The 27,717-nt window shown below is 42.7% G+C and overlaps 1 protein-coding gene across 15 annotated transcripts in view; it reads right to left on the bottom strand.

Annotated features, from left to right (window-relative positions):
- The window catches only part of JADE1 (jade family PHD finger 1), a 131,222-nt gene that overhangs the window by 38,119 nt on the left and 65,386 nt on the right, over positions 1 to 27,717 (bottom strand). For 4 of the 15 annotated variants that reach the window (XM_064416462.1, XM_064416461.1, XM_064416473.1 and 1 more), the window contains one exon: positions 24,857 to 24,973. The exons of 7 other annotated variants lie outside the window; for them this stretch is intronic. In XM_064416462.1, the coding sequence (XP_064272532.1) occupies positions 24,857 to 24,887 (31 nt within the window). In that variant the 5' untranslated portion in view covers positions 24,888 to 24,973. Of the gene's footprint in view, positions 1 to 3,694; positions 3,910 to 4,528; positions 4,713 to 5,064; positions 5,238 to 5,257; positions 5,319 to 24,856; positions 24,974 to 27,717 lie in introns of those variants that run through there. 4 more of the 15 variants (XM_064416472.1, XM_064416468.1, XM_064416464.1 and 1 more) reach the window with 4 other exon arrangements.

The following is a 27,717-nucleotide window of genomic DNA, read 5'->3' as shown; positions in this document are numbered from 1 at the left end:
GTATAACATTCACTAATTTACTGGGGAGGAACCAAACTGGGCTCAGGCTAATGCCAGCCTTCAGCCAAACACAGCTTTTGGAAACAGCCACCATTCTGCTGGCAATGTTACTCCAATTCCACGGGCAGCAAAGCATCCAAGAGCACTCCATGCAATCACACCACCACGATGAATGGCACCAATGGGACACAGACCATGCCTTTTTAGTGCCCTGTCACCCTCACAGGAGCTGGCCACACCAGGGCAGCACAACAAACACATCACCAGTCGCTTGTCCAGCCTTTTAAATCATGCTTGCTCTGGAAGTTAAGCTCTGGGTTTTGCTCAATGATTAGATACAAGCTTTAAACATAAGAACGCAACTCTGGACTTCCATGGTGCCTTTTGCTCAAATTGTTTTTGAAGGCAAAATTACACCACCTGAAACTGACTTCTGTACTTCGGAGAGCATGGGAAGCCTTTTTCAAAATAGTTGTAAATGCTACGCAAATGAAATGACTAGACAATAATCCAATATAATCAATTTCAGGCCACACAATAGCATTTGAATTTACATATCCTTGTGGAGCTGAGCAACAAACACCTCAATCTATACAAATAACTAGATGCAGGTAAGCATACAGACTTTGCTGTCCACTTCCCAGTATTTAATGACAGATGCAGTGCAATGGGTTAGACTCAGCAACCTTACACAGCACAGCAAATTCACTATTTTTAGCAGTGTTCATTACCATGCTACTCTATCCTTACCTGTCCAAGAGATAAATCACAAACAAAACCCAAAGACCCCACTGGACAGTGATGTCAAGACCTCTCCTTTTTTCTCCCACACCAGAATCCCAGGAGTTGCACTGATAAGAGTGTAAAAACTGCAAAGAGCAGAAATCCAGACACTACCCCAAGAAACTGGGACAACTGCATGCACACACGTACACTCATGTGCCACATGCCACGTGCACAGTTAAGATCCCCACATAGTTCTTCACTCAGTTTGACCTCAAGTAGAGAGGCAATCAAAGAGAAAGATGTAAAGTGTGTCAGTCCTTGTTATGCAAATAGCTAAACAGAACCAGATTGTGAAAAAAAAATTATACGTGGGAAAATCTACATCCTCAGGTCAAAGGTTTTCCACAGCACAATTCTTAGTGAAGTATTTTCAAGGGCTGCATAAACCCCTGGGTAAAAGAGTGTATAATTCAAACTCTGACAGACAATTAACTGTAACCATGTTAACGGGTGTCACTGTAACAAACTGCACTGAACAGCTGCAGAGACAGAATGGGAAGAAAGCAGAGTTATGACAGATGTACACCCTGAAGACAAACTGAAAAACTGGCTTTTCCTGAAAGTAACCCACTAATGCAATGAAACAAAGACCTAATTATCTCTAGTACACAAGAAATTGCTTCAGAACACCTATTGTACAAATGGAAGTGAAGTGTGACACAACTTAATAAAATGGATAGAAGATGGAGACAATTTGGCTTCTATTATTGGGCTCTTTTTAAATAGCTTATTTATAACAGCACCCCTTCTTCACTGACACCTGACATCACAAGAATCTTTTTCACTTCTACCCTAGACCTAAAATAAGACAAACAAAAAAAAAGGAAGCACATCAGAAATAAGCTGTATTATTAAAATCCAGCTAAAACTTTTTAATTCAATTATGGAGCACTGTCCACAGTGCAAAGAGTCACAGACCTTAAATCAGGAGGAAAAATATCCTCCAAGTCTCATGAAACAAAGAAATACTTGGCAAACAAGGCCAACAGTGTTCTCCACAGGGAATATTTCTACCAAACTCAGCACACCTATTCAAAATGTATCAATACATGAGAAAAGCACAATTTGGCCATATCAACCCAACACTTCTCAGGAATCCACGTGCTCATTTATGCACCTGTGCAAGCCAGCTCATAATATTAACTTACTACCTGAGCAGTGGCAGCAAGTTATTCCCAAACTGTGGGAGTGAGTGAAACTGACCATCCAAAATCTCAAGCAATGCATAAACTGGGTGCCAAGAATTAATGCAGCCCAATCTGCACCCACTGCAGTTCATCCCTTCCACCTAGGAAATGGTATCAGCTTGGTCATCTCCAGCTGAAAAAAGGACCATGAAGCAGCAGAACTAAACACATGGAGAAATCATTTGAGGAAACACTGGAAGTTTGTTTTGGTTTTTTTTTCACTAGGTTCTGTGAATTGGGAATGAAACCAGAGAAGCTGGAAGGGAAATCTGCAGCTGTGAGAGGAAAGGGGAGTTTATTATTATTATTTTATTTTAAACATATGTATTAAACGCAGCTCAAAAGCAGGGAGCAAGTGGTATCTGAAGCCAGAGGGAAAATCCTGCCACTAAAACATACAATCCTTGCTGTTTCAACAATATCCCACTGAGTGTGAGAAACCTCTAGAAATAGAATCATAACAAGCATATTTTGGCATAACTTTAATGAGGGTTTTAGGTTTGCAAGTGTGGGCAGCTTCTGACTTAGTTAAAAGACAGCACCTGCTTAAAAAGGAAATTATTCCAAATAACAGCTAAATCTTTCTCTAAAAAATGGGGCTGGCATAAAAGCATCTTCAGCCTTTGACATTAAAACGTCAACTAAGATGCGTTGCTAAATCCTGCTGGAATTCCTAATACTTCCACGGCCTGTTTCACTGGCAAGGGGTGGGGGCTGACAGATCTCGGGATGCCCCGGCTCTCACCTGCCGGTGACCCTAATAAACTTTCTCAGAATGAGGCGATCAGCTGAGCAGGAGAAGCGCAGGTGCGCTGAGCCCCGGCCGCGGGCTCGGAGCCGAGAGGAGCCGGGGCTTCGGGAGTCACTTCCAAAGGGGCACTCCAGCCCGGCCGGGTGCCCCTCAGGGCGTCCTCATCCTCCTCCTCCCGCAGCGATCCCATCCCGGCTCCGAGACCGGAGCTGGCGGCAGGGCGCCGAGCCCGGAGCCGCCGGGGCACGGCCGGCCGAGGTCACGGAGCAGCCTCCCGGCCGGGCTACACCTCCCCCGCGGGGGTGGCACCTTCCCGGCCAGCTCCAGGAGAAGCAGCCCGGCTCGCCCCCTCCTTCTCCTCCCTGCCGGCTCCCGCTCCTCCCCGCCGCCGGCCGCACCAATCCGCTCGGCCACGGCTGCAAATCAAACTTGGTGCCCCCGGCTCCGCCGGCCCTCGCTCCGAGCGCTGCCACTGCCGAAAACGGCCGCGGCACCTTGGCCGCCCGCCCCCGCGGCCACGCTGCCACGGAGCGGGGGGGACGGGACGGCGGATCCAGCGGCAGCTCGGCGACGAGCTCATTTTCTCTGTCCGTCTCTCCTCCCACTCCCAGACAGTTCTGGAAACTGTGTTATCACCTCTTGTCACAGGAAACCAACCAGCAGGCGGTGCAAACAAACAAACACCCTCTGCCTCCACCCTTCCCAAAAATCATCCTATCGGGAACCAACGGGCGGGCGCGAACGGGAAGGGAAAAGCAAATAATTTAAAAAAAAATTCCACAAATAAAGCCAAAACAACAAAACATGCCCCCCCGCCTTCCCGCGCCCCCCCCCCCCCAAAAAAAAAAAAAAAAAACAACCGAACAACACCAAAATTCTTCTGGGAGCTGGCGACTACATGAGCCCAGGGCCGGGCAGGGTGGCTTTGTCTAAGAGGAACAAGTGGAATGATGGCTGGAGCCGCACTCACCTCCCCAGGGAGAGCGGCCCGTTACACAGAGACGCCGCAGCCCCGCTCCGTCCCGCTCGCCTGGCACCGGGGCAAGAGCCAAACCGCGGCGCTGCCCCGACCGCCGCCCGAGCAAGTTGGGGCGTTCGCCGCCGCTCCCCCCGTGATGCTGCGTTCGCGCCCCAACACCGCCGGCCGCCTTTCCGCTCCCTCGCCCGCAAACTCCGGCCCGGCCACGCGGACTCGCCCCTCGGCCTGCGCCGGGAGCCGGCGGCGGGAGGGGGCCGGGCCCCCCCGCGTCCTGCCCAAGTTGTGTGCGCGCCCCCCGGGCCGCCCCGCTGCACCTCCCGCGGCCGGGGCGGGGGCCGGGCGCGGCGGGGTCGCCGTGCACCTGCCGGCCGCTGCCCCGGTGCGGGGCCGGGCAGCGCCGCACGCATTTCCCCGCCTTTTCCCACTCCCGAACACGTGCACTTCGGGGCTCGGGCAAGTTGCTCTCCAGCGGGAGACACCGCGTACCCGTCTGGGGGGGACAGGGCCAGCTCTGACAGCCCGGCGCTCATCGAGCGGGAGGCAGACCGGCTGCGGCTCTCCCGCTCCGAAAGGCAACTTCTGTTTAATTTCACCGATGGGCAGTTGTGCTTTCCGAGCATTCCCCCCCCCCCCCACCAAGCCAAATCCAAGTGCGACTGGGGGGGGGGCAAAGGGGGGAAGCAAAGCTGCTCCCCCGCACCGAACACCTCCTCTCCCACGCACACCGCCGCCCGCCCGCCCGCGGCGAGAGGCGACGGCTCTCGTGGGCATCTGGGTAGCACGGTGACACACAGTGGCCATGGCTCTCCCCCACCCCCTTCCTACACATCAGTATCCGGGCGAGACTTGCGCTCTGCCATTGCCATCTGGCTACCAAGTTGCTCCAACGCTCCCTACTTTCAGCGGCGGGCGATACCCGGCGCTGCCCCCGCGGCGCAGCCTGCAGCGACGCCTGGGGCGCAGGGCCGGCGGCACGGCACGGCGCGGCACGGCACGGCACACCGGGGCTCGCTTGGCCGCCGCACCTGGGCAGCTGCGCGGTGCCCGCTCGCCCGCAGCGCAACAAAAAGGGAGCCGGCAGCGGCCGGGCGGCAGCGCTGCCTCCCCTCCCGCCCCCGCCCGCCCCGGCCCCGCACAAGTTGCTTGTGGGATAGCGGAGCCGCAACTCGGCCGCCTCCCCTCGCCCCGCACCGAGCGGCGCGGCTCTTGGCGCCATGTTAATGACGTACTATCTTATTTCCACTAGGCAGCGACCTTCGGCACGAAACTGCTCTCCCGCCGCCTGCGGAGCGACAAAAAAACCCCATCAAATATGGCTGTGCCGGCGGCCCGGCGGCCGGCGCTGCGGCGGGCACGGTTACCTGCTGGCGGCGGCGCGGCGGCGGCGAGGGCGGGCGGCGCGGCCGGGCTCCCCCTGCGCGGAGGGCTCGGGGCCGCCGCATGAGTTCGGCGCGGCGCCGGGCAGCGGGCACGGAGAGCGGCGGGCTGCGCCACACACGCACACACACTCTCTCTCTCTCTCTCTCACACACACACAGATTCCCTCTGACTGACGTTTGTACTTGTTATGGAGGAAGGACTCCGTGAATCAAACTCGTTTCTGGGTCACTGCTGCCACAGGGGGGAGCTGCTTTAATCCCCTGCCAAAACTGGAAGGCGAGGGAAGGGGGGAGAAATAATAATAATAATGCAGCGCCGGGGTGGGGAGGCGGCGGCGCGGCCCCGGGGGAGCCGCCGTTAACTCTTGGCGGGCCCGGCTCCCGCCGCCGCCCGCCCGTATTCCAGCGGGCTGGAAAAATGCGGATGGGAGGCAACGCCGGGCGGCTGGGTAATGATACGTGTCTGCGCCCGCATCCCGCCCGCGGCACTGCTGGCCTTAGCCTGCGACCATTAACGCCTCTCTGCGAAAGATTTAAGGCGATTTCGCAAGCAGGAATTCTAGCGCTGCACTGGCTCCCCGCGCAGAACGCGTGAGTCACTATTTGTCAAGCAGAGAAACTGAGGGTACCATGAGTTAAACGCTGTGGCCACATGCGTAGCGCGTAATTGCCGGGGCAAGAATAAAACTGCACGCTCCCTATTCTCAGCTCCCAGCGTTATCCCTCCGGCTCGTTAACTTTGATACTTCTCAAAGACTAGAAAGAGCCAACACAATCTGCGGTTCAGTTCACATCTTTCTAGCAGGAGAGGAAATTATCTTAAATTGGCACCGAATGACATACTAAACTTCCCATTACCTAAAAAGCGTGTTTGAATGCAGATTTCCTTATTTTTCCACATAAATCGCTTTACCTCGCGCCATACACCTGCGCTCCCCGAGTGAAAAACTCGCCCTTTTGAGCAGAATTCCTGAGCAGATACAGTCTGAGGTAATAAACACCACGGAGAAGATTCAGCGTAAGCTCAGACACAGAATTAAGGCGATCTGTGTAAAGTAATCCCCATAGTATGCAAATACAAATTAATGCAGCCTCCACAGCAACATCAGTCTGCCAAGGAATCACACCTTAGTTCAGCAGAGGAATTGGGTCGTTACTCATCCATGAAAACTGAGGCATTTATTCTGCTGTCTCACCCACCCACCCACCCAATAATGGAACAGTACTTACATTGAATCTGCACATCCTAAAAAGTTGTACTTTACTACAAAAACATCCTACCCCCTGGAGATATTCTTTCGCTGTGAAAATCAGACAGTCGTGGTTTTATTCACAGAACACCCTGAAGCACCTTCAGATTTTAGTCTAAGACTTTGATTCCCTTGTTTTCTACTACATGAAAATACAAAAAGGCATGCATTCCATACTTTTTTTCCTGCACTTGCCTTGGCATCTAGATCTGTAAAGATACCTGTTGGCATAGCTTTCTGTACATCAGCAGCTTAATTAGGAACATCCATGATGATCCATGCAACACACCCCATCACAGTACCTGATAATTATAATAAACTTACCGACACACCCCTGTCACCTTACCCCTGAACTTCCAGGGCTGTTAATTTTCGATACTGACTGGAAACTTAGTGGTTCTATATTTCCTAAACCTGTTGGTGTGCCATGGTATAAACCCCAGAGAAGAATAGGTCAGAGTTTTTCCCCTGAGTGATCTGCAGGCCCCTCAGGAGCTCAGGGACTACTTCTCTAAGTTCATAAAAACGTAATCACAGTTAGCAAAGCAACTGTCAATTGGCATTTATTATATAAAGGCATGCACTTCCACTGGGCTAATATGATGATGTTTCTTCTAAATAATTTTCAATAATATTGGCCATTGTAAAAAACCGAAGAACCACAATAAATGTTATTTGTTCCACTTTCCTGAATTCTTTCCAAGAAGTTCAGAACAAGCTTCTGAGAAGAGCTTAAATGTGAATGGGCTCTAATTTCTCAAGAGGAATGACAGAAACTTTCCTGTCTCAAGCTCTTTGGATTTGAGGCAGTATTTTTGTTTCCCTGTAATTAGTTTTCCTTTGCATATATAGCCAAGTTTGTATTACTCATTGTATTTTAGGAAACATTTCTCTTGGAAGCCACGTGAGGCTACGTACATTTAAGATAACATGACTGTTTTCACATTTAAGATAACATGAATGTTTTCATGGTACCATGAATGATGGGCTGTGTTTTAAAAAAGTACCAACTATCTCCATTACTGCAGAAATCTCCCCAAATCTGAGTCCTCTATGCTCCACAAGCAGCTAGCCCAGTCTTTACAAGAAGGTTACACTACTGGAACAAAGATGCTATTTTGTCTCTGAGTACAGTGAATCCACAGAAACTCCTCTGGAATAATACACTTCTATGTTTCAAAAGGAAATACTAAAAAAAAAAAATCAAAGGGCTAGGAGCTGGAGGAATAATTTTGGAAGTGATTGGAAAACAAAAAGAAAAGGCTACTGCTTCAGCACTTCAGGTATGAAGTTGTATACCAGTATAGCTATGGTCAAACATGAGAGAGTAATCTTCTGCTGCCTGCACTGACTGAACACCAAGGTGATGAGTAAAATTCTGCTGTAAGTAGAGTCAGTAGAAGTTTTGACATCGGCCTTTGTCTCTAATAGGTATTTACCCTCTCAGCAAAGCAGGCACTTTGTTATGATAAATAATGTCATAAGGCTCTGTGCCTCTCTCATCTATCAGTGTTATCATTTCTCCAGGAACACTCAGAGAATATGTATTTAGCTCAGAGTTAGGCTTGTGCTACCACAGAGAACTTTTGGTTCCTTCTCCAAGTTGTTTCATCAGATACACTCACTTGTATATTAAACTTGATTTTAATTTTTTATTGTTTGATTAGTTTCTTAATGTTTCCCTCTTGGATTGGTAAGTTTTTAGCAGATGCACAAATCCAAGGAAATACTATGTGGCTTTTCAGCACCCTTTTGTGGAAATCTGTTGCTGTAGCAGTGGCTAATAAAATTAATTTCCTTCTTTCCTTCCTTCCTCCCTCCCTTCCCCCTTCTTCTTTTTTTATTTTCTATTTTGATAATACTTCTTTTACAATTGAAATATTTTCCACTAATTAATAGAGTCCTCACACACGAAGGTGGGGTAACAAGGCTGAGTTTCTCCTCACTGTTAAATTTAGTCCAAGAGTATCACTGAAATTTCAAAACTGTTCTTTTGCTCTTTTGGTTCTAGATTTCAGGAACTTCCATTTTCTTTTTTTTTATTTTGAAGATTAGAAACTTGAGGAGAAGAACAGTACAGATCCAAATCAGCACTGTCAACACTAGATTGTACTTAAAGTGTGGGATTTTCCAGAGAGCTTTCATATCTCCTGTGAGAGGTATTTTATAGAGCAGAGCCATAAGACAAATGCACAGTTGGGCCAATTCCTTTCGAGGTCCATTCTGTCTCTAGCTGGTCTAATCACACAAGCAAGGGGGGAAAAAAAAGATTTTGACTCATGCATATGTAAATCTATACCACTTGCAAGTTGCATAAGTGCAATATTTTTAACTCCTGCAGAAATAATACTTGCTCAACACAGCTCCTGTATGGGCCATAGCGCAACGCTGTTGTCACAGTTTTGTCCAAGCCAAATACATCATTTATGGCAAGGTGGCACCTGACTGCTTCACAAAATTACGTACAGAGCCCCCACTAATTGGTGCTCTGGCTTTTTTTGTCCTTCTCATTATCTACAACTATCAAAATTACGTATGTCTGGATTAGGCAGGTCAAAAAGGCTGAGCTCAGGTAGTAAATTGTTGCCTTTGACTCTGAAGCTGAGGTTTACAGCTACCAGGATTGCTTGCGAGAGTGATTTGCTTATTCATAGGCCATACATCAAAGATGTGATTTCTCCTGTGCTCTCAACCCTCATTCTTCTAGTTTATAGCTCCTTTGGTTTATTGAGATGAAGTCATGGGAGATCTCTAACTGGGTGTGCGGGACAGTATCACAGGAAGGGGAAGCTGTGCCAGTGATGGGTGAGGATGGAAAGGAATGAAAATGAATCCTCAGAGCTGAACTTTGTATTTAGTGGGCTTGCACAGACAGACCTGTGTACTCTTTTTAATGACAAAACTTGAGAAGTAGAGATTATAACACTAATTTTATCTGTGGGTAGACAGGGGCCTGCAAAGGTTATATCACTCACACAAGTCACATGTTAAGTCAGCATTTAAACCAAGAATAGAAACCTAAAGTAATGCCTCTCAGTCCAAGGTTTCTAATGATTAAACCATATCCTCCCCTTTGGCCTGGTCCAGCACAGAGCACAGTACAAAGTATACCTCCATGACATTTTGCACATAGATATCTTAAAATGTTTCTGCCAGCCAGACACAATCATTGCATGGACAGGCAACTGCTGACACTGCATTCATCTGAAAAGGAAGCAGGGACAGGTACGCCCAATAGGTAAAATTAACTACATTAAAAATCTAAAAGTATTGGTACTGAAATCACATGTTTCCAAATTGTTGTAATTGAAAAGTGGAAGCTGACAGGAAACCAGTCGAACAAGAAGTTCAATGGAACACTGGAAACAGACTTGAAGGTCTGCAAGTTAAGCTGGATGGAGATGATGCATCACCTTTAAGGGAAATAACACAATTTTGTACATGATGAGAGAAGTAATTAGCAGCCGAGGTAATGCCCTGAGGATTATGAAAAGCTCAGGCAAGTGAGAATTTAGCAGCAACAGATCAAATCTCAGCTGAAGTACCTACACGTGCCTATCTGGCAGCTCATCAGGCAACATTACAACAGCTAATCTAAATGAACTTCAACATTAAATTGTGTTTGTGCAGGCAGAAATCACGTAGTGAAAGAAAGGTGCTGTGACAAGACTTGTGGAAGAGTTCAAAAGAATCTGATTACAGATTTCCTGATTGCAGAGTGCAACCTGATAACTAGTTGCTAGAAGTGGAGCAGTAGTACCAATTCATCACGGAAGTACAGAAAAAATATCAATTTTTCTTTCAGTAACAACTTAGTGCCAAAATTACTTTAAAAAAAATTTACAACTCTGGATCTTTAAGAATCAGAGAAATATTAACTCAAAAAAGAAAGATCAGGTGTTCCAATTGCTATGAGCATTTTGTGGTAGCATGTCTACAAAGGGCAGAAATCCTGGAAGTTTTGGGTTGCCTTTGGTACGTGATGGAATCACCACAGAGCAGCTTCTATTTGTGGTGTCTCCTGGGACAACTTCTTCCAAATACAGTGACTCACAGTTCATTGAACTTAAAGCTGTTTGCAGGCCATGAAACTGAGGTCTGCCACAGGGGCCAAGAAATCCTACAAACTCCATGGCAAAAAGCAAACTTAGCACAATTAGCCATAGCTTACAGCATAGGAAGTATTCTGTTTGTCCTCAATAGGTATAAATAAGCCCCTCTCCTCAGTTTCCATGCTTGAAAACCCTCTTATGGGGTATGGCAATCATGATTTCAACAAATGGCAAATTTTCTCCTTAAATAGTCAGAGGTTCACTTATTTCAGATGCAGTTGTGCTGAAACCTACTTCAACTGTTAATAATTTAGCTCAGTAGTACACAAAATAAAATGGTGTAAAGGAGTGATCACTACTAGATAAAGGAAATCTAGTCAAATAGACAACTATGGTGGTTTATTTCAGGTATTTTACTTTACCAATTAGATGTTTTAGAAATTAAGTTATTCAGTTGTTTAACAAATAGAAAAAAAAAAATTGAGAAAACCAAACCAAATATCTTTTTATTGTGGTAATACTGATTGCTGAGCTTTTCTACTGTGTAAATAAGCACAAAAACCAGTTTGGGATGTTTTAATCAACATCAATGTTATAAGAGCTACCTCACGGACTTAGATTTCACTACTGTTTATGCTCAGAGGTTCAATAGTATCCAACAAGACTCAGAACAAGAGGTTTGGAATATTCAGCACAGAAGAATGTTTACAGAATAGGGGAAAGCTGAGCCCTTATTTAACTCTCCTCCACCTCTCACACCCCCCCAAAGAGGTGTAGAGCTATTGGGATAGAGAGGGCGGTTTGTGCCATGTATCCATGGGCAGAAATAACCCTGCAGACCCCATAATCTTGAAGAAACTGGCCCGAGCTGACCATTCATTAACCACCCAGTTCTCACTGTTACACTTCCACTTTGCTAAGAGCTTATCAGAAATAACACACCCAATAAAAAGTCCCCCAACATAAGAAAAGCCACACTACCCTTATCAGGGAGAGAATTGTTATCTCTTTTGAAAATAGGATACTGTAAAGAGATCCAAATAAAAACTGCCCCTGGCAAAGCAGAGACTCGAATTCATGGTTCAGCCTTGACATGTTACAGCAGACTAATCCTTCAGTGCTGTTTAAAACACACACAGTGTGAGGGGGAAACTACCCTTAACACTGCATCTGCACACTGATTGTGTCTAATCCCAAATTTCTGCTCCAGACTCCATGAGAGTAGTGAGGGTACAGGAGGTAGCACAGTTTTTGAGCATGAGGATGTCCAGAGGCAGAACCCCAAACAGTTGCACAGTAAATTTTCAGGGCTCAGGATGTAAACAGCCCTTGGGTCATTCTGTACCATTTGTACTAGTAATTCTGAGATTACTTTTTTTATTAATGGACAAAGGAGTTTATTGCTTATTTAGAAGTTACAGCATCTGTGCTCAAAGATGAGACTGCCACAGTTATTTTTAACTAAGTACACCGGGAAGAAGAATTGGAAATCAGATAATTACTCCGATTTCTGTGAATTTGCTTTACTAAGGAAAAAAAAAAAAAGGGCAAAAAATAGTCTCTGACCTTCCAGAACAACAACAACAAAAGTCTGATCTGCTTATGTGAGCAGATTTTGGCACAGGGTAAACACCCATGTTTGCTCTTCAAATTGCACAAGTCAAAAAAGATTCTCTGTCTTTCATACAAGATACGCTTTTAAACCATTGCACATTTGTGTCTCTGACAATCTGAGGCAGGTTACTTTCTACACATGGAAGAGTAAGAACTGGGACAAAGTAAATGTGCCAACTGCCTGTAATCTGGTGTCCCTAAAGGGACATCCTATAGTGGGCACACAAATCCTTATGTAGCTGCCAAAACCCCAGTTCCAGCCTGTTCAGCTCCTCAAGGGCTCATCCACAGCAACATCTCTGCTAAAGGTGAGCCCACAGCACCTCAGATGTCTTCTGGGAAAGGGCTACTTTCCCAGGCAGAGCCTCAGGCCACAGGAGTTTACAGAAGACAAGTTCAGGGAAGCCTGAAAGAGTGCCAGCCCCAGTGCCATGGCAGAGTACAAAGTGTGCTGGCACTCTGGTGTGGTGCTTTGGATCGATAACGCGTGTAACACAGCACATATTGACTGACAGGCTGGGCAGGACAGAGACAGCAAAGGGATTTTTGCTCTTCCAGCATGTTGACAGTGGAGCCTAGAGCCTCAATTTTTCTTTACTTTTCTTTGCACGTTTATCAGCATGTTTATCAGCAGCAAGAGCTGCTCCTCTTGGTTCTTTGGGGTCTCTCTCTTTTTAAAGAAATTAAGCATCCTTACACCTTCCTTAATAAAATGTTGTGAGTAGGGGGCACTCAGTAGTGCCTGACACAAGGTTTAGAGATCTTAGATCACTTGTTGGCAGGAGTTTGATCTCAGTGAAGGAAATCAGGAATAGCAAAAAGGTCCCCCACCTTGGACAAAGTAAAGAGAGCCCAAGATCACTGATTGTGTGAGCCCTGGCAGTTCAGGTGAAGCAAATGAATAAGTACTGAAAATACTGAAAATGAGGGAGCCTCATTGACCAACTAAGCTGCTTGTCCTTCAGAATGCAATTAACATCACCTGGTTAAATGTTTTAAAACCCCTTAAGATCACCAAAGTTCCTCTAATATCCTGAATTCTCTATTTTTTTCCATGAAAAGAAATATCAGTCCAGAAAATCAAGCTACAACATCCACACAAAATCCTTTGCTACTCCATACACACATGCTTAGTTTTCACAAGTATCTCAAAGCCTGCAGGTCTCCCAGCCCAGCTAAGGAAAGAAGACACTGATACTTTTCTTACTTTAGAAGTAATTTCCATGCACTTAGAGTTTGTAAGCAGCCATTGAAACCAAAAGCATGAGTTGAAAGTCTCTTTTCTTTGTGAATGGGTGTTTATGCCACTAACATTTGTGGAGTTAGGCTTTTCCCCAGACCCATGTTTTATAATTACAGAGAAGTCTATATAGCCATTGCCATTCAAACTGTATGATACTTCTCAACAAACTGATGTATCACACACAACACTTTGTGCCCTGATTGAAAACCATCATCTCAACCTCAAATCCAGTGAGGAATTAGTTGACAAAGGGCTTAAAAGCTGCATCTCATTTCCAACACAAGCACCAAATTAAATCCTAACAAGGTGTTTGCTGATCCTAACCCTGTTCACACTTCACAGCAGAAAAATAGACACTTTCAACCCTGTGAAAAATGCCACTTCTGTTCACATACCACATACCTAGGACACCAGCTAAATATCTTTTTTTGTACTCTGTTAATAATTCCACTACATTCATCTTACAGTTCCTATTGAGAAAGCATTTTGTTTCATATACAGGGAAATCTCCTGTATATTTAGGCCTCTGCTCACAAAAATAAACAAATAATCCATTTTCTAATCGATTTGGCAGGTGGAGCACGTTAAAACAAGGGACAGAGACACTCAAGTCTCTAAGCTCCAAAAGGCTCTCCCAGCACAGCCCCATCTATTTGCCATCCTGATTGGACTTGATGATCTTAAAGGTATTTTCCAACCCTTCTGATTCTATGGTTAAGTTCCTAAAGTTTCTTAAGCTGCTTGACAGTGCTAAAAAAACCACAAGAATTTCCTCAAGGTAAAAAAACCACTTTTGCAAACAAGTGAAGTTGCATTTTTTGTTTTTCTTTGCACTAAGGTTACGTCACTTATCTCTTGGGCACAGATGACATTCATAACCATGTGTCTGGACCCCAGCTAAATTATCTCTTTCCCCTAAATAGTCTGAGGAAAGCAAAACAAGAGTTCTGTACAGAAAATTAGGAAAGCTTAATTTTGAAAATTCTTTCAGATGAGCCTCCAAATTTTTTTTTCTATGGCTTTTCATGTATGAAAGATTTATCATTTGTGCAGGCAGGCTCAGGAGCTGCAAGTGTAGCTGCCCAGCTGCAAAATGTGGGCACAGCACCTGCTGCACTAAAGCTCTCTGCAGACAACTAGACACATTCCAGCTATTCAGTCCAAGCATTTTAAATTATCTCCACCCTTCAGGAGACCTCTTTTTGGCTTTATGGAAAATACTTATTTTAGTGGACAGGTGCCCGCCCACCTGGACTCAGGTGTTATTCATGATCAGAAATTCACAGCCAAATTCTCAGTAGGTAGTACTAAAAGCATTCTAAGATTTCTACAGCAAAAATGTTATGACTTCATTTTAATAGGTAAACATGATGAGCTCCACAAATGATTGCTGAGGCATTAGGCATCATTAGTCCCACAGAGAAAGCCCTAACGTCCTGCAGTATCAAATTGTTTACCACCAATTTACAGAGGCTGAATCCACAAATACATTTCTATCATTTTGCAGTTGCCTAATTAATTACATATATTAAGCAAATTAAACTGAAGGATGCAGCAAGTACTCCCAGGGCAACCAGTGGCTGTGTCACCAGCAATTTGCTGCTTTTACATTCATACACAATTTTATTTTAGTGGCAAAGACAATCATAAAAGGATGAAAGCAGGAATCTCACTAGGACAGCAGAAATAAAGTGAAATTTCTATTATTAGTGAAATAACTCCAAGAGAAGAAGTTTGTAAACATGTGCAGGAATGAACACATGTTCAGTCCTTGAACCATGTTGCATGTTGCATATTTTGTGTCACACAGACAACAGAAGCAATGAGTGAAATATCACCACAGTCATTTATTTTAAATGTACGCACATTTTTGTTAATTTTAAAAGATATTGATTTTGCACGGTGATTCAAAATCATCTTCCAAAAATAATTTGTGATACTTCTGGAGCTCTATTTAGATTTTTAAAAAAACATTGTTGGCATTCTTTTTTCCTGTGCTACAAGAGCATAGGGCAATTGAGGAGCACAGGCCATGCCTTCTATCTTCATATACAGGGGAAAAAAAAAAAAAAACAAACAACCCAAAACATACCCAAATCAGAAGGAAACATACACAAGGGCAATTCCACAGCTGTTTGGTGGTAAATGATAAACCACAACGTGTCCCTTAGAGGGTGTGTAGAATGTATGATCCAGAGTTTGGAATGTCCTCATTTCCTGATATTTTTTTCCTTTTCTTTATCTGTGGAAGAACTGCTGACTGCCACATTTGATAGGGAGAAGTGAACTTATTCTTTGATGTTTTAAGTGCCAGACTTAGGAATGACTAATTCTTCTGTTCTAGTATTATAGAAGCAGTTCTGAAAGAAAGCAGAAATAAAATGCCTCTACCCATCTTTTTTTTTTTTTATGCCAATTTTGAGACATAATTTTTAGAATCTTCTTGGAATACTCTGTGAAATCTTAAATGTGCCCCGTGACACAAGGTCAAAGCCCTTCTCCAGTTATTGATACCAGCATTTGTACTTTGAATTAAAGGTCAAATAAATCAAACAAAGCCTACACAACTAAAAGAACTCTTTCACTCCATATCCTCCAGACCCTTATAGTGGTTTTACTTCAAGGTCCAAGTCTATGCCATAATTACAGTAAACCTTTGTTGAATGAACAGAAAGTCATCTGGTAAACAGCAAAGGCAGTAAACTAAATAATTCCATTGATAGAGACCATAGCAATAACATTTTCAGGAGAAAATTGCTTGTAAGATACACCAAGCTCCAACCATCTAAGAAAACAATCTGCAATTTGTTTTCTTATTTCAAAGCAGGAGATGGCTATTAAGTTTTTCTTTAAACCTGATATCTGATGAGCCATCCCTTCCTAAGAACAGGTAATTAAAGCATAAAAATTTCACCAAAATATTTATAATCTACATGGTCAAAGTAGATAGCACTTTTCAAAATATCTTTTCCCCAGAAAGCACAGGCCAGCTCTGTCTGCCAGAACAGCTTTTATATTCCCTTAAAGATGATTCTGCTACAGTCAATACAAAGTTTCCCCTTCAAAATTCTCCTATGAATTGAGGAGAACCTGTCTTGAGCCTTTCCTTCAATTTTAATATTTATTTCCTCTTCTCCTGTTCTTGATAGCTTTTATTTTATTTTTTTTCCATTCCTTGCAGTTGTTCCTCCCAGCAACTGCCCTGGCACTTGGACTCTGTTGGGCACTCAAAAGCATCACAATCTAGGCAGTCTGGGCTTGCTTGGATGGAACAGGCTCAAGAATCCTTTCTCTCTTTGGCATCTTTGGTGCATGTCCAGAGCACTCACTAGTTCCCTATCAGTCACTTTTTCATGCAATTTACCATAGCCCAACTAACTTTCCCCAAAATAGGCTGTCTTCTACATCTGAACCTCAGGACACTCCAATTTCCAGCTCATTTTTTTCAGGGAGCACATGGTTACTGAAGCAAACTGATTCTTAACTCTGTGTGCAACATATCACTTGTAAATCTCCATTTTAACAACCACATGCAGTTTGCAGATTTAGCTTTTAAAAGTCTCTTAAATTCTAAATACATTCATGTGTGCACCAACCTGATTCTCTGAAGAGTCTGAAAGACTAAGATTAAAGTCCTCTGAGTACACAATTATCCCTATTCCACACAGAGCTTTCTGAAACAGGAGACACATAAAGCATTAGAATTTCCTCACTTGTCACTGTGCTCGTTTTCACCATCCCAAATGCAACCGGCAAAAGACCTAAAAATGCAGATTTCTTCTCATGGTATTACTCATCAAAGCCTTTCAGTTCCTTCACCTGTCAGCTGAGCCATTAGCTGTTTGCCTGGCAGAATGGTTAGGGTTTTGGTTTGACCACTACTTCTGCCATAAATCACATTAGACTTGTGGAACTCCTCGTAGAAGTAACACTGAAGCAAATTTATCCTTTGCATCCCAAAGCTGGCATTTCTCAGAGTGCATTTTCTCAGTTATTGTACACTTGGTGAGAATTAAAGAGAATTCACAAAGTAAATCAAGTATGCCAATTTATCTGTAAATACTGATGCTTATTTATACCTTGGGACTACCTCCTTGTAAAAGCCATCTGCAGAAACGGAAAGCAGCAAGAATCAATTTTGGGTTTTTTGGTTAGTAACAAACATTCAGAGGAAAACCATAATAATATGTTTTTGAAAGCATCCGTGCCGTGGTCTGAGCTGTGGCAGTGTCATGCTATCCATATTCTTGCTGTTTTGAAGGGAAAAAAAAAAAGCCCACTATGTATAAACAAACAGCCGAAATAAACAGGAAGGATTTTCTCTGGAAAAACTCTCTGGAGATCTATGATGCCAGTGAATGAAATTCATGTCTGCAAGTACAGTTCCCTTAAAGTCATCAGCATTAAGAGATAGTCCTCCTGCACTTCACAAATGTGTTCCTTCTATACAGATAAGAGTCCCTTGAGGTTATTTTAGTGGGGAAAATAAGATCTACTGCTCCTCTAATTCACCAAAGAATATCTGTGAAAGAACTGAATTCTATTTCACTCTGGTAACCATCAATGGAATTTCCTACTAAAATTCTGTCCCATACATTGAAAACACCAGGAATAAAGAGATGCTTTAAAGACTAAGACAACAAACTACTGTACTGATGACCTGCATTTTTCAGTAGGAAGTGTTATTCTGTTGAAAACAGCACCAAAATGCATATATTTAAGCCTATTTTTAGGACTCACACCACACTTCTAATATTTTTCTTTTAGGTGGATGGGAATTCAGCATAATTGAGGCCATAGTTTCATTAGCAAGTTGTGCAGCACACTCAGAGCAAGTCTGAATACCAAAACAGGTGTAGCTGCAAAGAAAAACCTCATGCTCACAAGTGTTACTGGAGGGAAGGAGAAATGCTTTATGCTGGCTCTGCCCTGCCCTGAATGACCATTAGCAGTTAAAACACTATAAATATTTGGTCCTGTAGCCTGCCTTTTGTTTTAGTTTAATCTAAGAGGAGCTCAGTTTGTGCTCTCCAAGACAGTTTAAGAACACAAACCAACAAAAGACAGGGAAGGTGGATAAAGAAGATTCCTGTCACAGGGCATTCCCTCTCAGAACTAGCACATTAACACGTATGCACCCTGTGATGATCACCAGAAACACTTGAGTAAGAAACCATTTAAGAAAACTATGGAAAAGTACTAGGGAAGAATAGAGAAAGAGCGTGTTTTCCATGAGGGTTCTATCCCTAAAAGCTCTCCTTAATTTAATAACCTAGTAGCTTTTCAGGAATATTACAAAGCCTGCTAACTGTGGAGTAACCATTTAGGAAGAGAAAAAAAGGCAAAATGTCCATTCAGTAATAAAGCACTTTAAGGAAATTTAAATGGAACAGAGGTAGAAAAAGTAAAGTTGGATTAAAGTTGTATTTCTCAAACATTTTTCTTTTGAAAGAAAATAAGTTGTTTGTAGCAGTAGCACACAGATATTTTCAAATACAGAAATAAATACCAATGCTGAGCACTAAGTGAATTTCATATCTGTGTATGGGTCTAGATTGTCTCAAGAAGAATGAGAAACAGATTCTGCTTTCCGTTTCAGGAGTGCACCATCACTAAAGCACCAAGGAGTTCTCCAAGCTGTAACTAATTCATCACTACATCTAACTACATTACATCTCCCAGTAAGTCTGGGAGACATTCAACACTGCTCTTCCTCAACTTAAGGGATATGAGGAATCAGTGTAATTAAACAGGAATTCTGACATACTGAGCTACTGCCATCTTGTCTCTCTAAACGGAACCCCTGTCCCCGGACTTAGGCATATAAAGATATTAATACTGTAAATTTTGATACCTATTTTGATATCAATAGGCATTGCTACTTTTTGATGTCAATATTCATTGGCATTGCTACCCATTGATGCCTGTTAATTTCAAAACTGTGATATTGACAGGCACTGATATTTGTACACATCATTACCTTTTTCATATCAATAGGCACCAATACTTATATTTTTAATACCAATTTCAATATGTATCTTGATGCATTGATAGGTAAAGTTATCAGTACCTCCTAATTTTGAAAACAAATTTCAATATTAGAATGCATCAAAACCTATTACAATATGAATTTTGATACCAATAGGCATGCAAATATTAAGATACCTATTTAAAGGAATCAATACCTTTAATATCAATGCCTGCCAAAACTAATCTCAATACTGGTAGGCACTCATAGCTATCAATTTCAATATTGATTTTTATATCATTAGACATTGATATTTACTGATATCAATAGGTATCAAAAGACAGAAATTAATACCTATCAATTTCTGTAGTGGTTTTGAAACCAACAGGCATCAATAGACATTGCCAGGCATGACAATCTATCAATTTCAAGAGCTATTCATTTCAATAGTCATCTATACCTAATGATTTTGATGCTGATTTTGATATCAGTAGGCATCTATACCTATTGATATTGATACCTTTCAAAAGCAAGAGTAGGCAATATTTATAATTTTTTATACCTAGTGATATTGATACAGTGATTTAGATAAGAATTGCTACCTATCAATATGATACTTTTTGGTAGAGATACTTACTGTTATGGCAGTCATCAATACCAACTGATAAGTATCAATACCTATGAATCTGATACTAATTTACTTTCATACCCATCAATATCAATCAATAACTGGGTGTATTAAGAGGCATCAATTCCTATGGATGTTTACATACTGGGCAGAGAGCCATGTGAAGCTCTGGTATGTAGGTTATAGGTCGTATTATTTGGTATGGAGCTTATCCACTTCTGCTGTGCTTCCTGGAGCAAAATGTTGAAGAAAAAGCACGTTAGGTGTGTAAAATCCTGCTTTTTAAGGTTCAGTGAGTGTGTGCAAAACTCACAGATGCAGGGGTCATTTGTTAATAACTGATCCTTGATATTTAGACAGAGGAGAAATATGGAACAGTCTTGCTATTTCATCCTATCCAGGAATTCTGAGTATTTGCATATGGCTCATTTGGTTTTCTTGGAAGTCAGTTCTCTTTAAATCAGGTTAAGTTCCTCTTATGCATCTCTCAAGACAGCTCAGTTTCAGCCCATGGAGATGTACTTCCTTCCTTCAGGTTTTGGAGAGTTACTAGTTCTACCCAGATTTCTCTGCACAGTTCTGGATCCTCTGCTATGCCCACAGTTTTATTTCTGAAGGCTGACAACATAGCCAGCCTTACCCATTTTTTTCCTTTCAGCTGCAAACATCCTCCCTCTGTCCCACACACACCTCCAAACCCAGCAGGGAGAGACAGACACACTCCCACAGAGCTGTCTAAGAAGCTACAGTGCCACATGGAAAGACAGTTGGATTTACTGGCATTATTTCTAACTTTAAATATTTTGTCAGCTCTGGATTTGGGGTTTAAATTTGCTTATGTGCCTACAGAACCAACGACAGCTATAAAAGCTTGCTCATGTTGTCCTAGCACAGATCAGTGCTGCAGGGGGAGTGGCAGCATGTGTGTTGTCACTGGCACCTCCTGAAGAGGCAAGCTTTCAAAGTTCACCTCCTGCCTGCTGGAGAAGGCGAGGATGGCCAGAGTGACACTCCTTGCTGGTGGTAAATGTCACCATGGTATCACGTTACCACATCTAGTTTTAAAAAGTCTGACATTTAAAAGATACGAGCTTGGAAACCTCCTCCCAACTCCACCGTGGATGCAGTACTGAGTGGCAAGGAGAAACCGCTGCCTAGACCACCAGACCACCTCCCTTCAGCACTTTTGGTTTTTCCAAGGGCATTTTCCATGCAAATAGTGACTCTGCTCAAATCCTGTTACCTTAAAAACATTGACATGATCACAAGCTTGAGAAGCACAGCTGATGGTCAGCACTGAATCAGGGAATTCACACAATACAGCAACACTTGCCACACAAAACCTGAGAATAGAAACTGAGAGGCCCCCACCCCTCAGTAAAGTCTGTCACTGTAAATGGGATCCCAACATCTGTGCAGCTGCTTCATTAACAGAACCGTCATGATTCATGATGGAGATTTTCAAGTAAAACTGGAGTCATTTTTACAAGGCATAACAGATCCATTAGATACAGAAACAGAGTGATGCTCTTTGCAAAAGAAACAAGTTGGAGGAAGAAGATGAAATGGCTCAAAAGACAAGGCCAGAACCTTGGCTTTTATGTTATTTCTCATCATTTTTCTGCCTAAAGTGAGCTGTTCAGCAGCTCTGTGGGGTTGGTGCTGAAACACCTCACATCTCCTTCGTACTTGTTGAGGAGAGTCACACTGGATCACAGCCTGGCCTTAGGCCAAAGCATCTTCACAAAACTGCTCAAAACTTTTGAAGGGCAATCATCTTTCAGGGCTTCACAACATAAACTAAGGCTCTCTCCAAGCATCTCCTGTCTTCTCACTTCTTACAAGTGCTTCAGCACCACTTTAGTGTACTAACTTATGAATGCAGTGAGACACAAGGAAGAGATTTGGGTGCCCATGGGTACCACAGGATGTGCTACAGACCCCTGTGACACTGGACTCTTGTACTGGGCCTGTCTAGGATGGAGTTAACTTATGAGACTGTCTTTAACTTGTTTTTTTTTTTTTTTTTTTTTTGGTTTTTTTTTTTTGCTATTGGTCTTCCTACTGAGGGAGGAAGCAAGTGAGCTGCTATGTGGTTGCTCAGCTGCTGGCTGAAGTCAACCCACAGCAGTCATAAAACCATACACCCTTTTATCATCAAGCTACAAGAAAGGAGAGGTGAAGGAAAGTTTGACAAGAGCTGTTAAAGCAGCAGCCTTAGCAGAGCAGAGGTTACATCAGTAACAGGGAATCATGCAACAGCCATCTTGGGTGGGAAGGATAATACCCTTCCAGTAAAAAATCCCTCATCTTTACCCCTTTTATTGAGACATGAACTTCTGTGCTCTTTAACATCAGCCCCTCTACACACAAACACTCACACACAAACTTTGTGTAGCCTGTGCTGTAGAGGAAGGAGGTAGAAAATATTTCCCAAGAATATTTGATAAGTGATCTCCCTATTTCCCAATAATAATTGATAAGAGATCTCAGCACAGCAGCAGCCTCTTTGCTGGGAATCTGACAAATCCCTGCAGACTAGAGAGATCCAGAGAATGATATGGGCTGCCCACTGTGGCAGTCCTTCTCATGCACATATCTGCATCCCAAATTGGTAATGCTGTGGTCCTACATGATCTCAAAACCACATTTGGAGTAATGGCCTGACAGCACACAACAGCCAAAAGCCATTTCTCTCTTTCCCACCCCAAGAGACTTATAATTTATCCTGGCTGTGAGCTTTTGGATAAAACTAGGAACCAACACAGCTCCCAGCCTCCTGAAACAAGGGGGATGACTCTGTCCTGCACAGCATTTCTGCAGAAGGACTGTCACAATTACAGATGGTCACATCCTTGTGGCTCCCCTTCAGGGGCTGACAAACCATGGGTGACACAGCAACTCCCGATGTTGAGACATGCAGAGGAGAGAAGGGTTACTGCAATTCATTCAGTGCAATTCATTCAGCCAATAACTGCTTTGTATGTCAGAAAAGTGGTACCTAATCTTGGGTTTGTGGGTTAGGGACAAGCTCCACAGTCACTGCCCTGTGAGCAGGCAGTGAGTGTGAGAAAGGGGCTGCATGTCAGCACAGGAACCTTGGAGAGCTGTGCTTTTGCAGCATGCATTAAACACAGCTCCCCAACACTGGGGCTGAGCTGGGTACTCACTCAGAGTAAGGACTGGAGAAGGAATTTGAGACAGCTGTTCCATGCAGGAATTTTTCCACAGCTGATGGCTCTGAAGGAGATGTTTTAACAGGGATCAGTCCAGCAGTGCACAGCTTTTTCATGGCTCTGAGCTTCTCAGAAAGGTCAGGCACTGACTTCCTGCTGTTCCCAGAGCAACATAGAGCAGCTCACTTTGTGGAGCTGGGATCCAGGGCACTGGCACAAGGGGCCACTGACTCCAGGACTGTCTGGAAACATGGAAAGAGGTATTTCATGGCCTGTCCTAGCAGAAGCCTACTATGTGGAACTGGGACCCTGGAGCAAACTCCAGAATAGCCACTCTCTGACTCTTCTACATGGTACCACTATCAGATGTTGTTCTGGAGCTCTTTGAGGGCTCTACCTTCAATTTTTAGCTGGTTGAATTCCTCATTGCTTGCCAGTGTCATCTTTCAACAGCCATTATGAGATTAGTGACTTCCAGGTCAACAGCAGATATATTTGATGGCACTAAAATCCCAATTGTTAAACAGTTCAAAGACTGTCAGATCTTTGGGGGCCCCAAAGCTGCAGGTTTCTGAATTTCGTGAGGTAAAACAGGCAACTATAGACTTGGAAGGCTATATAGTCTATAGGCAGAAGGTGGTGAACAAAGCAGAGAAAGCATTATACAAAATGGAAACAAAGAGGGATAAGAATTCAGCAAGGGAAGACAGAAAGAGAAAGATGGGCAGTTACAGAAGGAAAAGGATTTCAATTTCAAATAGATACAGATGAATGAGGGAGGTTTCTTCAGGATGTTGTGAGAGCCATCAGCACTTGAGATTCTCATCCTGACCCTTCTGTATTTAGTCTTCCAAGATAACCTCCTGGTGGCAAACTGAAGGATAGAGCCTAACTCCAACACTGGAGCATATTTGGACCTGAACTTCCAGGTCAGATCCCTCCTATAGGAATCTAGTTGTTTCTAGATCCCTTTAAGCACTGAATACATATGCAGTAAATTGGAACAATCAAGGGCTTCACTTTAAAACCACTCTTATTTAAAATCCAGCCGCTAATATAGACACAGTTGTAGTCTTCCCATTACTGTTCTAAACCTTGGCCAAGTATTTTCTCTCTTCTGGTTTTACTTACAAAATTATTGGTAATTATTTTCTTGTACTTAGATCTGGAGAACCCAGTATTTGACATTTACAAATGTTTTTATCCACCACTAAATAAACTATACCCATTGCCTAGCCAGGAAACTTCCCCCCTGCCCATCACTACAGATGTCTAAATGCTTGCTTCACAGTCTAAGGATTAAATAGACACAGAATCTGATGTAAAAATCATAGTTTCTATTGAAAACAGCTAAAGCCTAAAATTAAGGATTACACTCCCTTTGAACCAGTCATTGGATAAATAGGGTATCCATTTCTCGGAGTTCCCGTGCTTTCAGAATAAAAAAAGAAATGTTTGGGGGGGGGGGGTGGAACAAGTTCACTTTTCACTTAGTTCTTGGAGTCAGGGTTGAAGAGAATGTATTAGGCAGTATAAGTAAACCTGTAAAACCATTGCCTATATGATACATATTTTAGATACATATTAATATTATTTCACCTTCTATGGGGAAAAAAATCTTGATGTTTCATTATAGAAAACCTAAAATCAATCCCTGTAAATCCTAAGGACTGTGAAGTCTAAGGCTCATTCTCAGTTTTGTGGAGTTGAACTAGGAAGGGTCACGTGCAATGTTTGACCTACATAGTCACACCACGTACACATAACAGAAATACTCCTAAGCTTTTCAAGGGCACAGGGTTCTGGAAAAAGAGCAAAGAAGGACCATCCCCATAGAATTTACCTGCAGAGTATAAATCTTCCCAAAACTGCATTATTGGCTATAGCTCTTGTGCACGGCACACCTGAGAAAACCTTTAATTGCAAAGCACCACTGATCTTTCTGTGGATTTAGGAGCCTCTGGAAAAGAAAAACAGCGTGTTGCAATTCAGCAGCTAATAAGAACACACAAAAAAATAATTCTCTTAATAAAGCTGAAAAGTTCACATAAATTTCAGTGTCCTTGAGATACTGTAACTGCACCCGAGGTCAGTTCCAGCTGATGTTTGGTCCCACAGGGAGTTTTTAACTTCTGTTCACTAAGCTGTAGTCATTCCTGCTTTTCATGTCAATAAATCAGGGGATTCATGCAATCAGCAGCTCCCTGTGGCTTGGTATCCCCATATCATCATAATGTTGGAGGGTGTAATGCAAATTACATAACCAGCACAGTACAGACCAAAATATAAACTAAGTCAGTCTTGCCTAATTATTTTGTCCAGAATTTAGACTCATGTACACTCAAATTTAGTAAATTAATTTTTGATAGAACATACTTGTAGATTCAAACCAATATTTATCAAACTCTATTGCAAGGGAAGGAGATATTGACCATAGTACTAACACCTTTTCCCAACAGCTCCCTTTAAATAATACACCTTCCCCATTAACCTAAGCCAGTCCCAGGAATCTGAAGGAAAATTAAAGAATCAATCAAATTAACCTTTTGGCCCTCCTGCACTCTCCATTTGCTTACTCACTCTTAATTTTGGGATCTATATATTTCTTTGCAAATACATTGCTTCCAGCACTGCTTGGGACTTTATTACTATTATTGTAACTTGCCCAGTCATCTGCATCATGTTCCTAATTGTTTGTATTTCTTGTTGACTAGCTGTTAAAGGGAAAATTCAGATTTGCAGTTCAACTTTAGGAAGATTCTATCTGGCAAAATGCAGTTTTTTGTCTTAAGATGCTGCATTTCTACTAAGCTCCCTCTGAAAAAACATTCAGAGCACCACACAGGAGAAGGTATGGGACTGTAAGAGAAGCACTCACACACAAAGACAAGCCTGTATCATTTAGAAACATCAGAATTGTGTCATTTCTTCCAGTGATAAAACTACCACAAAGTCGGGTTTATTCTTCAGCCTCCTGAACTTTGGGTGTCAAATGCCCCATATTTTTTCTTTTTTTTTTTTTCCCCAGCAATGGTCTCTGTCAAATAATCCTGAAATTAAAATATTAAATAAGATATTAGGGAATAAAAAGCCCTACAAGGCACTTGTAGTTTTTGAAACACTATATCTATTTAATATTAGAGTTATTTCAAATCCCGTCAGCCATCTGGAACATTATGGCTCTGTCTTGACTGCCAGAAATGGGTTTCTTTTGTTTATTCACTAGTAGAGACAGTTTCTAGTCTACAGAGAGTCTTAGTCTTATCACTAAACAAACTAGATAGTCAGCCATGAACAAATGAGTACAGTGAATCCTGTCCTTAAATGCCCCAGCCACAGCCACAGCCTGCCTGCCTCCCTTGGGATTTCACTGCAGGTGGTTCATCTATCACAGGTGGGCAGTGCCTGAAAACACATTTTTGCTGCTGGTAGAAATGGGTTTTCCTCTATGGAAATCCTTTTTTTCTGCAAATGCACACCCCAGTACTCGAGAACTTGCAATTTCTAAATAATTTTCTGCAGAAAATAGAGACCCTATGTAGAAGGAAAAAGATATATCAGTGTAGATGTCTTTCAATACAGAAATGATTGATGCAACCAAGGCCTTTTGTCTTTGCTCTCAAGAGACATCTAAAACTTTATGTTAACATAATATGATGCAAATACATTTTGGGTATATGGACTGGGTGTAGCATCTGTTACTCACACTTAAAGGAAATGAAAGAGTTCTTAAACCCCTGAACTTGTAAACTTATCACTTCTGGCATTATTAGGAAGCAAGAATAGAAGGAAAATTCTTTCAAAAGGAAAACAAAGCCCAAATCACACCTCACCTCAAAACTATTCACCCCAGAAGTTTGGCAGAACCCCTGTGGTACCATTGGCCAGACACAGAATGGAGCAGCCTTGTTTTACAGAGCCAGTTGACATCTGCTTGCCTAAGACAAGCCTGTCCTGTCCTGTCCTTGTGCTCTCAGCAGCCTCCTGGAGGCCTGATCTGATAACTCCTGGGGCTCAGAGGAAACGTGTCTCACACCACAGCTGCAATCCTGCCCTTCTGAAGCAGATGTGTGTTCTTATCACTGTTTGCTTGTAAAGCAACAAAGTAATTTACTCTTGCCTAATCAATCTCAATTGTTAAGAGCAAACACATTTGTTTTAGACATGGTTTTCATTGTTAAGCTACTTTACTGCTTTCCTTTCTCTTTCACCTTCTTTAAGGATACAGGAATATTGCTCTTCTTTCACATTCAAAAGTCAGAACAATTCCCTTTTCTTTTTTTCTTCCAGTAACATCCATGCAATAAATTGTTGCACATTTTTTTTCCTTTTCTCTTTAACCCTCACAACTTTGTACACAAAAACCTAATAAATTACAAAATGGGAAAAGACTGTGATATTGTATTGAATTTTAAACTTGCATCTATAAGATATAAAAGAAGGAGCCAATGGATTTCTGCCCCAAACCAGAAATATGGTAACAGCTACAACCTAATCAGTGCTTTTCTCTGCCATTGCACTGGCAGAGGTTACATCCTGCAGCTCTCAGCTACAATTTTTCCCTTGCAGATGAATTATATACCCAATTCGAAAACCACCCACAAAGTGAGATAGCATCAGCATCCTTTTTTTTTTTTTTTTCAAATGCATTTTTGATCCTTTTTTCAACCTCTTCTGGCTATGACATTTAAGACATTTATTTTT

This window comes from Passer domesticus, chromosome 4, assembly GCF_036417665.1.
Source record: "Passer domesticus isolate bPasDom1 chromosome 4, bPasDom1.hap1, whole genome shotgun sequence".
In the NCBI taxonomy this organism is placed as follows: Eukaryota; Metazoa; Chordata; class Aves; order Passeriformes; family Passeridae; genus Passer; species Passer domesticus.
The sequence above is the reverse complement of the archived record's forward strand: the minus strand, read 5'-3'. Positions and strand labels throughout refer to the sequence as shown.